Source organism: Camelus ferus, chromosome 4 (genome assembly GCF_009834535.1).
Source record: "Camelus ferus isolate YT-003-E chromosome 4, BCGSAC_Cfer_1.0, whole genome shotgun sequence".
NCBI classification, from domain to species: Eukaryota; Metazoa; Chordata; class Mammalia; order Artiodactyla; family Camelidae; genus Camelus; species Camelus ferus.
Genome location: NC_045699.1, coordinates 59,900,055 through 59,915,304, shown reverse-complemented (window position 1 = coordinate 59,915,304; position 15,250 = coordinate 59,900,055). Strand labels below are relative to the sequence as shown.

Genomic DNA, 15,250 nt, shown 5'->3' with positions numbered 1-15,250 from the left:
TATCCATCCATTTACCCATCCACCTTTTTATTTTAATTTATAGCATTTGGAGAGCTTCATTAGCCTCTGAACTAGGATTTGGTCTGATTTCATGAAGGAATCCCAAGTGGGACCTGACATTTTTTTATTCTGCTATATTGTCCATAGATAGAGTGTGGTAACTCCCTTTTTACTTTCCTCTCTACAGAATGTTATATTGGTCTCCCTGTATTTTCTCTGCAATGATGAGCTTCTGTATTTTCTGCTGGCATGCACCCAATGCACCCCTCTGAACATTTGCATCCTTTCTGCCTTCTTGCCTTTGTATCACTCCTCTATCTGAAATGCCCTCTGCCACATGGCCACCTGTTGAAATTCTGCCCATCCTTTAAGACTCCTCTATGAATACCTTCTAGATCCAGCCAGAAGTTATCTCCTCTGCTTTAACCTTCCTGCTTTGATTTATAACTACTTACAGCATGCTTTTTCTCTCTTCCTTGGACTGAGCTCCTGAGGATAGAGTTCCTCAATGCCAGATCTCAGAAAAAGTTGATTGACTAACGGAATTTTAAAGTGAGCACGTATTTGCATCTGCTACAGAGGCAATATATATTCAATGTAGCAAATGTAGAGAAAAATGAATCAGAGCATGATTAAAATCACCTCCGATCCCCCCTTTCTTGCTGTTCCAGTGCATTTATTTCCAGCTGTATATACACATACTTATGTCTAAACAGAATCATGAGACTGTGTATTTTCTATATAAACTTCCTCTCCCTCTCCAGAGAATGCAAGCTCCTTGAAAGTTAGAGTTCTATCCTTCTCTTCATTTGCATTCTCCAGGGCGCTGAAACTTGAGCCAGATGTTGAACACATTTCTGCAGAGTAGTTATATAGGCATCAAGTCATCACTGGCGTCCTGAGTTGCCATCTCTTCTCTCTGTCTTTTGGGGATGTCCATCTGAATTCAGATGTGAGAACAGCTCAATTCAGCTCACCAAACATTTATAGAACCCTCTACTCAGTATTTGGCCACTGTCTCAAGGCATGAGGGTACACAAAGGGCTATGAGGGGTTCCTTCCCTAGAACCCAGAGAGAGAAGTCAGTTGTATAAACAGATCTTTTTAACATAAATAAATACCGTGTTAAAATAGGATGCTATCACAGTGTGTATGAAGTAATATGTAATGGATGGAACTGTGGAATGCTTACTGAGGATCAAGATTTAATGCTAAAAGCTAATTTATTTGTATTATCTCATTCTCACAACAACCCTGCAAAGCAGGTGCTATTAATAATATCCTCATTTGATAGATGGGGAAACTGAGGCATGAAGAAACTGAAAAGCTTTTCCAGAGACACAATGCTTGAACACGAGGGAGCTGGGATTCAAAATTAAGCAGTTGGTCTCCACAGTCTGTGATCCTATATGGCATGCGATATTCCCTCTTCATGGGAGCGTAAAGAGAAGGTAATATGGGGGTCAGGGGAGTCTTCCAGAGCAAGGAATGGAGGTCAGTAGGAAAGGTTATTCCAAACTCTGAAAAAAAAATCTTTGAAGACATTGAATTAGGAAACAGCATAGTGTATGTGGAAGATCACATAACTATTTGATCGGATTTCACATATAAGTGCAAAGAAAGGAGTGAAAAGAGGAAAAGCCAGGGGAGAGAGGCAGGTGCTGTGTTGGTAAAAAGAGGTTTTCTCCTGAGGGGAATCAAGAGACATTGAAAAGTCTTCAGTGAAGGAGTGACATGAGCATGTTAACAAGTTAGAAATTTAATCCTGGGAGTCATTTGAAGGGTGGCTGGAAGGAAGGGAGCCCGGGGACAAGGATACCTGTTGGGCTACTAGATAGTCTCCATTTGCTCCTGGAGATTCACTCTCCATCCTTTCCCCCCGCCTGCTGTGTTCCTTGGAAGGCTGACCTGCATGGTTTGCTTTGCTGGGGCACCCTGGAGTGTCAGGGGTTGGCCCATGTTAGGTACCTCCAAGAGATTAGCAGGTAGAAGGGGAGTGAGGTTGGAGCACTTACCCCACCATCTCCATGCTGGGTCATGCCTGTCGGTAGCTGGGTGATTCTACTGGATTATACTGCCCGAAGGCCACAGCTACTGTCTGACAGCCCTTTCTTAAGGCTGTGGCTCTTTCAGGGTGTTGGAACCTCCCTCCCCTTGCCTCTTCAGGCCCAGCAGCTGCATGCTGTTGCTAGCTTTGGGGTGCTTCATCATTGGTTTGCCTGTGATGATTAATTTCCTGTGTTAACTTGACTGGGCTAAGGGATTTCCAGAGAATCGGTAAAATATTACTTCTGAATGTATCTGTGAGGGTGTTTTCTGGAAGAGATTATCATTTGAGTGGGTTAACTAAGTAAAGGAGGAAGGCCTTCATCAATGCAGGCGGGCATCATCCAATCCTTCTAGAGCCTGAATAGAACCAAAAGGTGGAGGAAGGGTGGATTTGCTCTCTACTTGAGCTGGAACATCCATCCTTTCCTGTCCTCTGACATTAGTCCTCTTGGTCCTCAGGCCTTTGGACTCAGATTGAGACTTATACCGTTGGCTCCCCTGTTTCTCAGGCCTTTGGGTTTGGACTAGAACCATGCCACTGGCTCTCCTGAGCCTGCAGCTTGAAGATGGCAAACTGTGGGACTTCTTACCCTCTATAACCATGTGAGCCAGTCTCTCATAATGTCTCTTTCTATGTGTCTGTATATGCTCTGTTGCTTCTGCTTCTCTGAGAACCCTGAGACACTTCCAAAGCCTTTGTAGGTGGTCCTGTAACTACACACTTCTCAGTAACCTTACTGAGTGTATCTTCTCTTTTCTGATGATGGCACAGAGCCATCTGAAGCAGTCCACAAGGAAGATGATGAAGGTGTGCATTAAGGCCACCACTGTAGAGATGACAGTGTAGAGACGGACATTGTAGCAATGACAATGAGGGGTACGTATTTGAGATCTATTTCCGAAGCCCACTCAGCAAGACTTGCTGCTTAGAGGTAACCACCCATGGAGGCTGAACAGCTAATGGCAGGCGTACTTGAAGTCAGCGTCACCACCTTTCCCAGCTCTTTCTGCCTGGGCAGTGAGTTCATCTCACATAATGTCTGCTTTACCCCCGGTGAGGCAAAGGCCATTTGCAAACTCATCTGAAGCGCTCTCAGGCCTTCTGTGAATAATGTGCCGGAGGGTCAGCTGGTGCTGTGGAATCTGAAGACGGGTTAGTTAGCCACTTGGGAGATGTTACCAAGATGGCTGGTGATCAGAAGAGCTGCTTATTTTCATAATGACCTTCAGGAATTAAATAAAAATACAATGAGTGCCATAGATTAGGAAGAACAAGCCAATTAAAACCGCAACACGCCTCTGGGATTTTTTATTTCTTTTCCAGGAGGCTGAAAGGCATCTGTGGCTGCTGAGGCAGGATAGAGGTCTTCCCAGAATCACTGATGAAGGCTGATCCTCTTGCTTGGCTTTAGCGGTCAGTGGAGGGGATTTGAGCCTATTGAATATTTCACGAGTTGCAGCCCAAATGAGGAGAACAGTGAAAGGTGAAAGGCAATTCCTGTGTTTCTTTATGATTCCAATATAAAACTAAGCTCTTTGGGGTGGGAGGGAGGCAAGCGCTGGAGCCAGTCTACTGCCGGAAGGCATGGCACACCAATTCTCCCACTTTAATATCTGCTGTTTCATTTTATATTCATCATGTCAGCATAATCTGCCTTTATGGGAATCATCTTGGTTTCCGACCAAATGCGTTTAGTCCCCCTTTTGCTTTAAGTTTGATTGTAATGTGACTTGAAGACTTCAATGAAATGTTTATATGGAGGGACTAAGGGAAGAGAAAAGGGAAAATGCATTTGGAAAATCAATCAGCAGGGAATTTCAAGAACTAGCCTTGGTTATGCTACTATTTCTTCGACCTGTTTTTTAATGGACACAGGACCAGTTCTCGGATCAAGTCTACCCCGCCGATACCCTACTACATGCTGAATAAAGTTTACTCTGTTGCCAAACATTAAGAGCCCTTAACTCAGGGTCTGAACTACATTTGCAACCTGATGTTCTGCTGCACTCCCACTTGTACTGTGGCTTCACTGCCCTGAGATACCCAGCAACCCAGCCCATCTCTTGCGTCTTTCTGTCCTCTCAGGACTAATGAGATGTCCAACCTCGGCAATGCTCATTTCCCATGTTTTTGGAGTTGTTCTTGATCTTGAAGCTAGGAGAGTCCTGTCCCACTTTCAAGTTCCCAATAGACCTTTGCTTTTTCTTTAATTCCCTAGCAAGCCTTAACAGTACCCTCATCATCTTATTATGAATATGTGTAAGTACATGTGTGTATGAGTGCGTATGTGTATGTATGTGTATTCATCAGCAGCGACGCAGTAATTTTTTTATTGAGCACTTATATGTGCCGAAGGACTTGCAATGTGGCAGGAGATAAGACATATGAGGTCCCTGGAGAGACAGGCATTAAACACATGCTCAAGAAAATACACAAGGCAAATTTCTAATAGTTTAAGTCCCATAGAAAGTGTTTGTAAAGGTGACACGGTAAAGAATGGATGTGTGTGGAGAGGAGCACTTTAGTTTTATTTTTACTTATTTATTTTTTATTGAAGTACTGTCAGTTACAATGTGTCAGTTTCTGGGGTACAGCACAATGTTCCAGTCATGCATTTACACATGTATTCGTGGAGGAGCACTTTAGATCAGAGTGGCACAGCCTCTCTGAGCAGGCGTTGATCAGAGAGACAAAGGCTGAGAAGAAGCCAGCTTGCAAGCTTTGGGTGGAGAGTTCCAGAGAGACTGGACAGAAAGTCCCTGTGCGCTGAGACAAGCGAAAGTCTGGCCTGTGTGAGGAACAGTTGTGAGCCCCACAGAGCTCGGGCACATGATGCGGGGATGATGTAGGAGGTGGGTCAGGAAAGTGCACAGTGTCCTGCGTCACATTAAATGGAGAGTGTGCACATGTGTGGGCAGTTACATGGGGCAGGAGTAGAATTTCTGCTATTCAAGGACCATGAGCTTCCTGAAGGCAAAGCTCCATATTCCAGGCTACTAAGCTACCTGCCATTGACTAGGTCCTCACTGTGTGCTGAATGACTGAACAAAGAATAAATGAATGAATGACCAACACCTACTTCCACTAAGGCGATTTTCCCTGTGCAGTTTTGTGCCCCTTCTCCCCTCCCTGACAACGTTTTTCTTTCTTTGTAATAGAGTAAGTCCGGAGCTGCTCTCTGTGATTCAATATTTACTGTGTTTCACACACTGTTACTATCATTTAACGTTTACTGTCTGCTGACGGTGCACTCATCACCGTAGCAAACGAAGAGCTCAGTCTAGTTTTGGTCCATGGGCTAATTTAGTCAAGGAAAAGGAGATGTGAGAGCAACTGGACTAGTAGAAATTATGTGGACTGGAAATCCACTGGGTCCAGCTGGGTACCAATTCACCAGTGACCTTAAGCAAGTGACTGACCCTCCATGACCCTCTTTTCTAATCTGAATATGGGATGGCAAGCTTCTTTAATGGGGGGGTTTCAGGCATGGGCTTGGAGAGTCCAGGAGTAAGGGGTGCAGATTTCAGCAGGCATTTCTCTGCTTACTCTGCCTCCTTCTATACCAGGCTGTGTGCGCCAGACGTGGCCTGGCTTGGGGCTCTCTGCTGGTGCCACCCCAGGGACTCTTAGCACAGTAAGTGGCTGCCCAGTAGGCAACACACAGATCCTCTTTCTTGAGCTGCTTAATGAGAAACAACCATTTCCAGAGGCAAATCCCAGCCCTGGGTTCCCTGGACATCTGGTTCTGGCTTTGATGCACTGAGAGAAAAATGAGCAAGGTACTGAGCAAGGCCATTTACCATAATGTCTTCACGTTGCCTTGGCCCAGCTGGCCGGCTGCCAGAGGAGTCGCCGCCAAGTCCTGGGATGCTGAGGCTGGGAGGTGGGGCGGTTAGGGCAGAGAAGATGCTGGGGAGAGACCTGCTTCAGGGACTGGGCACTTGGCCGGTCTCCTCCCCAAGGCCTCACAGTGAGCTCTGGGGGTCCTTTAGGGCCTAAGTTTTAGGAGCCAGTGCACTGTGATGATCCCAGCCCCCCCTCAACTCTTACTGTAGCAAGAGAAATCCAAGGAGGTTTCCACTTGGACCAATAACTTATTATGTTCCAGCCACTACATTTTTGCCTTGGAATGAGGTGGGAGGCTGTTGGTTTAGAGCAGAGGAGTGACATGCATGGGCTGATGCCATGGCAGGATTCCTTGGCTTCTGGTTGAGAACAGACAGAAGAGGCAAGGGTGGAAGAAAAGAGTCGAGTGAAGAAGCCCTTGCAGTAAGCTGAGAGGTAGAGGGAGACACGGCGTCTTCGCCCTGGTGGTTACAACAGAGGAGCTGAGAAGAGTGGTGTTTCGGGCGGCTGTTGAAGGATTTTCTGATGGACTGGATGAGGAGTGGGAGAGAAAGCAAGCAATCAAGAATGTCTAAGGTGTTTTTCAGAGCAGCTGAAGGATGAATTAGATCCTGTCCCTATTAATAATATTAGTGATAATAAATATTAATAGCTAACTTTTTATAGCACTTATTAAGTGCCAGATGCTCTTCCCCTAAGGACTTTTGATTGTGAACTTGAAGGAGTTAGAATCTATCGAGAATGGACGATGTAAGAATAATTCAGTAGAATTTAGCTTGCTAATGTCATCTTCTCATCTCTTCAAGGTACCTTTTCACTCAGTGTCACCAGGTATGATGGGGGCTGCAGTGAGCATGGAGAGAACTGATTAGACAAAGAGTTCCAACTCGGCTTCCTTCAGTCCTCCTCAAGCTCACGTGTGTGCGTGTACACACGAGGCTTTTGGCAACTGTAGGAATACCGACTCTAGGTCAGTTCCATATCTTGGTCCAAAGGTCCAAGCCTCAGACGCTATTAAGGCTACTTGTCTATTGATGGATTGCCTCTGTCTCCTGGAGTAACTGTCACTTGAGGGAAGATCTGATAATTCTTCAAGAACCCCATCACTCTTCCTCTTTCTTCACAAGACACACTTATTGGCCTTGGCCTTCTAGGATATTTCCAGGGACACATCCCTTTCGTAGACAGCACTATGAAAAGATGATATGATCCTTGTGCACGAATGCTCTTCATACTGCACGCCATCATAAGTCTTACTTCGTAAGAAGCTGTTTTGGTATGATTATACTGAATGGAAGTACTGCTGAAGTGATCCTTATTATTATTTTTAAAGTATCTTCAGAGGGAAAAACAGCAGAGAGGTAAGAGTTAGGAACGTCAAGTCAGGTGATCTTACAATTGACTAGAAAGTCCTTACTTCCTGCTGGTTGTATGAGAACATTGGAGTGGGACAGTGGGTTTTTAAGTATTTTTTAAGCCGTGGAAACCTTTGTGCCAACACTGCCTTGCTTGAGAGTACAGTATGTATAATACAAGGGGGGAAAAAAGGAATTGCTCTGACTGACGCAGGAGAAGTGGCTCAGAACAACCGCTTGCCGGGCTCCTTTTCCCGGAAGGATGATCCTGAGGCAGCTCAGCTGGGCTGGGTGTTCTCTTGGGCCTTCCAGGCTCTGAGGTTCTGCATTTCTGCCACGAGCATGTCCACCCTGAACTCCCACTCCTCTCATAGGTGGCCTCCATTCACCTTCTTCTAGTTCCATGGCCTCAGAAGAACGTAAGCACTTCCACCTCTTGCTTAGTTCCATTTCAGTGGTGGAGTCCAATGAATTACCCAGTCATGTCTGGGGCTATCAGAAGGGCACCAGGCAGACCTGGGTTCAAATCCTGCCTCTGCCACTCTTGCTTGGGAATGATCTTGGCTGCAGTTGACTCATCTGTGAGTGGAAGTCATGATCTCTGGCTCATAGATTTGAGGTGGGAAAAGGCTTCCCAGTACAAGGTAGGTACCTTCTGAGCTCCTGAACATGTGTGACTCCTCTCCTCCGTGGGGCACCGAGGCCAGGCAGGCCGCTCACCCAGCGCCTTGGGTCTTGTCTTGCAGAGATGTCGGGCACGGCGGCGGACATCTCGCTGGTGCACTGGCGGCAGCAGTGGCTGGAGAATGGCACCTTGTACTTCCACGTCTCCATGAGCAGCTCTGGACAGCTGGCCCGGGCCACCGCCCCCACCCTCCAGGAGCCCTCAGAGATCGTAGAGGAGCAGATGCACATTCTCCACATTTCTGTGATGGTGAGTGAGGGGGGGAACTCAGTAGGGAGTTTGGGGGCGTGGTGGGGAGGGCTCCATGGAAAGACTGTGGAAGGAGGCGCAGGGGATTGCAGCAGGTGGAGGGGAAGGGCTGGCCGAGTGCAAGAGGTTAGAATGGTAAACGGAAGATCAGATGGATTCCGTGGTGTCACTTGGACTGACGCATACTCATCCATCATCTGTCAGCTGTGACAAACTAATTGTGCTACAGAGAAGAAAATAAAGGGTCTCCAACTCCTTGGCCTTTTGGCCGACGTCTCTGGGAATAGCTGTTTAACATCTGTCACGTGCTTGGCCGAGGGCTGAGGTTCAGTGCTCCCAAATACAACTGGCCTTTCCGAGGATGACTGAACAAACCAAACTGGAATGGGGCTGCCCTTTCCCGAACGCCCTTCACATGCCAGACGCAGCCTTCACGACGCCCCTGCCGTGCAGACAGCCCATGGTGGCCCCCGACGCTGGACTGGACGTGGCCAGCGCTACTGCACACGGAAGCCCCTTTGCACCCTCGCTGTATAGTTGTGAGCACTGAGTCAGAGGGGCAGACACGCTTCCCCAGGGTCGCGTAGCTAGGAGGAGGTGGAGCTGCTCTTGGGTATTTGAACCCGTCCGTGTCTGGCTACAAACACTGAACTCTGTCCTCTACACCCCGTTTCTCTCAGTGCAGGAATTTACTGACTGTCTACCACATGTCCGCACTATGCTGGGCGTGTTTGTGGGCATTTTTTCATTGCATTCTCACCAAGAAGTCTGGCCAGTCACCTTCATACTAGGGAGGATGTTATGGACACAGAGAGATGACATGACCTTCCATCTCTGTTGGTCCCATGATCTGGAACTCTCTGAGTCTGCTGCCTCCTCTCGGACAGTCATGTGTGAGAAACACTGGACCCCTTGCATCTGTGGATGACAGAGAAAGCTACAAGGGCGGGAATCCCTTCAACAGTAGTCTAAAATGTAGGTAGGCTCATATTAATGATTTATTTAAAAAGCAAAAAAAATTCACAATGCAGCTTGCACAGGGTCTCATGGGCTCAAGAAGAAATCGGATAATAGTTACAGCTGACATCCGTCTAGTGCCTTTTACTCCTTAGCCACTCTTACATTATTTTCTCCTTTAGCAGAGCTCTGCCAGATGTATGAGGGTAGGAAATGTTATTCCCAACCTTTGTGCGAGGAGGGTGCGGCTCAGAGAAGGGAAGGGATTGTCCTAAGGCTACTCAACAAAATAGCGCTATGACCCAGCGCGTCATTCCTTCCTCCCATTCAGTAGTTGACAGTATGTATCAGAGCCTACGGTGGAGCAGATCTTGGCTTTTGATCTCTGTTCTCCTGGTCCCTCTTCAACCTGCGCTGTGCATCAGACATTCCGATGAGGGATAAGTGCCTGGAAGTTTTCTCTTTTTGGAAAAACACACACATACCCCAGCCAGACAGCCACGTTAAATTTGGACCTAACGCATGCTCATCACGTGGAGGAACAAATCAAGGCCTTTGTGTTATTCGTGGAATGAGTGTGATAGACTTTTCCCATTTTTATATTTAGCGACTGATACAGCCACACAGCCAAGCCAAGTGGGTGCCTGCATGCTAACTTTGGGTTGCAAGTTTGTAAGCACCATTTCAGGGTACTCACTGAGTTCCTCATGGGGCTTGGGGCACCATCTGGTGTTAAGAAGGCTTGACAGGGAGTGACTGTTCTTCTTTTAATGTTTGAGAGTAAGACTCGTTTTCGGCTAATATTTATTAAGGCTTTTCTGTGTTTCAGCACAGCATTTATTTTCATACGTCCTTCCCGTTACCCAGTGATAGTATTATCTCAATGAGAAATGAGTCTTGTGTGGGCTTCTCTGCTTCCAGGCCCAGGGTTAGTTCCACTTAATCAGATCATCTCTCCCAAACCTGTAGGTGTTCCTGACTTTTTTCTACTTGGTGAGTTTAGCTTGGAAAGAGAACTCCCTAAGACCCAGATGTCTCTCAAATTCCTTGTAATTCAGAACATGGCTAATAGAGTAGGTCAGGCAGAGGTTGACACTGTCCAGACCCTCCCTGCCCACAAACTGGAGTGGCCCAAGGCTACCACCTTGTGGTCCCACCAGGTCCTTCCCCGTTCATGCTCCAAAATCTTGACCATTCTTGTCCTCAGGAGGCAGTCCTGTCTGAGAAACACGGGACCCCTTGCATCCGTGGATGACAGCCCAGCCTCTCGGATGTGGGCTCAGAGAGCGCTGCCCTCTGTGTAGAGGTGGGATGACATGGAGCCTATAAGCATAGATACCCGAGCCCGAGTGCCTGGGTGTTAAGTTCCCCTCTGCCACTTACCACTCTGGCAATGTTGGGCAAAGTTTTGAACCCCCTCTATGGCGTGTTTTGTCATCTATAAAATGAAGGTTATACTCAAACTTACTGTGTATCAGAGGAGCTTGGCACATACGGGCATTAGCTTTTATTATTAGGTACACTTTTATTATGGAGACATGCTGTTGTGTTATACCTGTTCATTTCACAGATGGATAAGCTGAGTTCCAGATACACATTAGGACTTGTTCAAGGTTCCTCAGCCAGTTGGTGGGACTTGGCCTGGAGAACAGACCTCTCTGGGGCTCAGTCTCTGTCCTGACCACTCTGGCCACAGATAATTCAGCAAGAACCAAAAGAGTGTTTGCTTCCCACCACAACTTCACTTTCCCAATCTTTAAAAAAAAAAAAAACCTTTAATATTTTAATTTTTAAAATCTCAAATGTTTAAAATGGCATTCATGGTGGCTAGGATCTGCCTCCCCATTTCCCAGATGAAAAATCTGAGACTCAGTGAGTTTAATTGACTTGCCTGAGGCTACATGGCTAACAAAGAAGGCACTTTCTGGGACCAGGCTTTCCCCAAGATTCCAAACTCATGTCACATGGCCACTCAAGACACCATGGCTCTCACCCTGTCAAATTTTGCATTGTTTTCATTTTTGATGAAGATCCGGGATGGTTTGGGAAGAGACAAAATCATCCAGTCAAATCTCAAAGAAATCTGGAGGTCAGGGTCAATGTTTTCCATCCACTTTCTCAGCATAAATGTCCTGCCCACCCATGCAGGGCAGCCAGCGCCGGCTCAGTCACCCGAGCCTGCTACAGTCCGTGCCTGCTGGAGTGGAACCAGCATGCTCTTTCGGGCTTGTTAAGTCCTGAGCTGAGCAGCTACTTTATCCCAGAAGGTTGCATCTTCTGACTATTAATATCCCAGGGGTCCTGCGACAAAGAGATACTCAGTGAACCCCTGGGCAGAGAAAGAGAGCAGACAGTCATTCATCTAGTCTGTGGCCCCAGCTTCAGCTCCTCTGAGCAGTCACATGCCTGCCTCTGCCATGCAGGTGGCTCAGTGGATGCAGAGAGAAGAGCAGAGGTTTGGAATGCACAGTCCTTCTTGCTTCTGGCTTCCTGATGGTTTTACTCTGGGGAGTCCCATCACCTCTTTGAGCCTCAGTTTCTTTATCTATGAAACAGCTGATTGTACCAGTCTCACAGGGTTATGGAGAAGAGTGAAAGAAACATAAAACATAGAACCTAGTATCTGGTCTGGCACATCTTAGGCACACAGTAACAGTAGCTATTACCGATGCAGCGGTGTTAAAAGACTCTCCGGTGGGAGTAAGGCGACATGGAATTTAGTCTTACTTTTGCTGCTATCTTGCTATCTGATCTAGAGAAATATTCATAATACCTGACATTTATTGAGTATTCACTACATGCCAGGTAGTGTTCCAACTGTTGTTTTATATGCAATGTTAAATTTAAGCCTGACAACAGATCTTAAAGTGGATACCATTGTTATGTTTATTTCATAGATGTGGAACCCGAGATGTTAATGATATCAATAGCTGTCGATGTGAGTGGGTCAAGGTTAAGTCGTAAAACCAGTATTTCACTCTATATAGGCTGACTCCAGATCTTCCATCTTTAATCTGTATTATAGACCACCATTTCTCTTCTCCCTGTAAGTTGCTGCCTTAAATTATAAGATATTATGGACAAATTTATACAAAGATTCCCTCCTTATATGGAATCTATGGGCAGATTAAGGAGGGGTGGGTTATGACTTGGGAGTCAACTCCAAGGTTAAACAATATCTCTGTTGCTGGCTCTATGACCTTGGCCAGATCAACCTCACAATCTGTAAAATGGGGGTAATATTTCCTAATTCTTAGATTTCTTTTCGAAGTACTAAATGAGGGTTCACACGCAAGGGTCCTTCATAATGAAAGTAGTGGCTACCATCCCCAAGTGAGGGCTGTGTGTATGCCAGGCACAGTCTAGGGGCAGCACATACATCATTCCGTTCAGCTGTTCTGATCCCTCTGTAAGATACGTCCTGCTGCTGTCCCTCAGTCACAGATGAGGAACCTGGGAGGTAGTGAGATTTTGTGATCTGCTGAAGTTCACACCACCGATGCATCCCAAAGCTGAGAGTCCACCTCCGGTCTGCACAAATTTCGAGTCTTTGCTCTTGGGCATGATTCTGCATGGTGCAGTGTCTGAGATTCAGTAAGAGCTCAGAAAGTGGTAGCTGTTATTAAAATGTTAGCTGTAATGACAGCAGTGACAAATGTTGTTGTTAAGTTGTTTTGGGAAAGGGGATGAAAGGGAATGTTTGATTTGATGTATGAGAAGAGAAGGCCTTTGAGGACATGTTTCTTTCAAAAGGGACCACCCCACAGAAAATGCCAGGGATTTCAACTGGTGGGTCCCAGTGAGTGGGGAGGGGTTACAAAAGACCGACCTTTCCCACTGTTTGAGCTCTCCAGCTGTTGGGGGTACTGAGTCAGAGGGTAGTGAGTTCCTTGTCTCTGGGGGTATGCAAGCAAAGACCAGAAGCCCTCTTCATCAGGACTTGGAGAGAAATAATAGTGACATTAGATGACTATTGTAGTTCCTTCAAACTTAAAAGATCTATGATTCTGTGGCATAATAATATATAGAAAAATACTTTGAGGATTATGAACTGCCACATAAACCTAAGAAATTATTATTACCGTTCTCAATCAGTAGCTTTGTCTGAAGGATCTGTGTGATATGGGGATAATACTTTTTAAAGCTTTCTGAGAAAAATGGCTTTAGATCATTTCCCCAACTGTTGCATTTATCCCTTCACAGCATATCATGCATCCCTTAGTTCACTGATTTAATCACTCAGTCATGCAGTGGTTTACTTGCCCACTAAACCCAACAATGAAAATCCTATCTGCTAGGAAAAAGAAGAAAAAAGCTTTAAAAAAATTCAGCCATGGGCTCAGAACAAACCAACTCCTTGGGATTTGACTGTTCAACGTGGTCATACATTTTAAGTTGTATTCATGCAAAATGAGTTTTCTGAGCAAGTAGTTTTAGAAGGTTCTGAATGAGACATGAAATTTTGTGTTTCCTTTGGGGGATCATATGTTAAGAGAAGCAATAACTAACTAGAAGATTTATGAGAAAATAATGAAGACGGTGAAGAATCTTAAAAATGCTAACAAGAACTGTTCTAATGTGTCGTGTTGTAATTGACACGTTTTAAACTCATTTAATTCTTACGATAATCCTGATTCAATAGGTGTCATCATTACTCCTGTGCTACTTTTGAGAAAATGTAGGCATAGAGAATGTAACTAACGTGCAAGAACTGTGGACCTGGTGTTTCCAAGGTTCATATTCTGGCTCCGTAACTGACTTACCGGCCACATTGACTTGGGTGTGTTCCATCCCTCTGCTTCGATTTCCTTGTCTGTAATGGGGTGAGGATGGCAGTATCTGGCAAAGGGTGCTGTTGTGAGGACTTCCTAAGATGATCACTTAGAGTGCATATACTGGAGTCCGACACAAAGTCCAGTCATCACAAGAGGTAGTGCTCTGCTGTTTACAAGTGTGTGTTTCCTAGGGCTGCCGTAATAAGGTGCCATAAACTGAGTGAGTTAACAGAAATATATTGCCTCAGGATTCTGGAGGCTAGAAGTCTGAGATCATAGATGTGGGCAGGCCAAGATATGGATCTGCTCCAGACCTCTCCCCGGGCTTCTACCGGTGCCGGGGCTTGGGCAACATAACTGATCTTCATGGCATCCTCCCTGCGTGCGTGTCTGTCTCTGTGTCCGGATTTTCTCCTTTTCATAAGGACTCTGGTCATATTGGATTGGAGCCCACCGTAATGACCTCATTGTAAGTTGATTACTTCTGTATTTAAAATCCCTGTCTCCATACGAGGTTACGTTTGGAGGTACTGATGATTTGGAACCCAACGCATCTTTTGGGGGGGACACAATTCAACCAATAACAGTAAGTGCTATCACTGTGTTATTTATAAGTGATATTAAGAAAGGATGCCCAGGGCAACCAGAGTGGGAGAAACCAAGCCATTACAGACAGACTACAAGTCCAAAAGCCTTTCAGAGAGAGGGCAGAGTCTACTGACTAAGAGGGATTATTTCAAAAAGGATAGCAGAAAAAATCTAGTGGTGGGGAAACCATGTGATACACACAGCACAAAAAGCTATGGCCTGGGAGTCAGGGGTCCCTGCCCTGCCGCTCATGTGCTCTGTGACCTTGTGCAGGTCACACTGCCTTCTTAGCCTTAGTATCTACATTTGTAAATTGAGATCATCCTGCTTGTATCTGTTGCCAAGACATGATGGAGTTTGGCAATACAAATACCCCAAGTACATTTTTATATCTGTGCTGTACCTCATGAATCGCATTTACTTTTTTCCCCTTAGAAAGTGGAATTTTTAAAATCACAACTAGATTTTATTACTTTTTAAACATGTGAATCACATGGACTTTGAAGCTTGGCCTTGACTTGCCTGAACAACAAAGATTCAGGAACAGCCTGCAGGGTCCCTAGGTAGGCTTGTGGGAAGATTAGGAGAGTAAGCCATGGCTTCTGTCCTAAGGAATCGGGTCTTATCTCCCACCACACTTAGGGATGCAGCTTAGGGAAAAAGAATGCGCACAGGGCTTGTTGTCTGGATTCCTCGTTTCCAGCGTAGACTGCCTCAGACCAGCTGCAGAGATTTGGACAGATCG

At 45.8% G+C, this 15,250-nt stretch overlaps 1 protein-coding gene across 8 annotated transcripts in view; it reads left to right on the top strand.

The window, feature by feature from the left end:
* The window catches only part of ASTN2 (astrotactin 2), an 800,822-nt gene that overhangs the window by 108,310 nt on the left and 677,262 nt on the right, over window positions 1–15,250 (top strand). For all 8 annotated transcript variants that reach the window (XM_032478291.1, XM_032478290.1, XM_032478297.1 and 5 more), the window contains exon 2: window positions 7,998–8,185. In XM_032478291.1, the coding sequence (XP_032334182.1) occupies window positions 7,998–8,185 (188 nt within the window). The remainder of the gene's footprint in view (window positions 1–7,997; window positions 8,186–15,250) is intronic.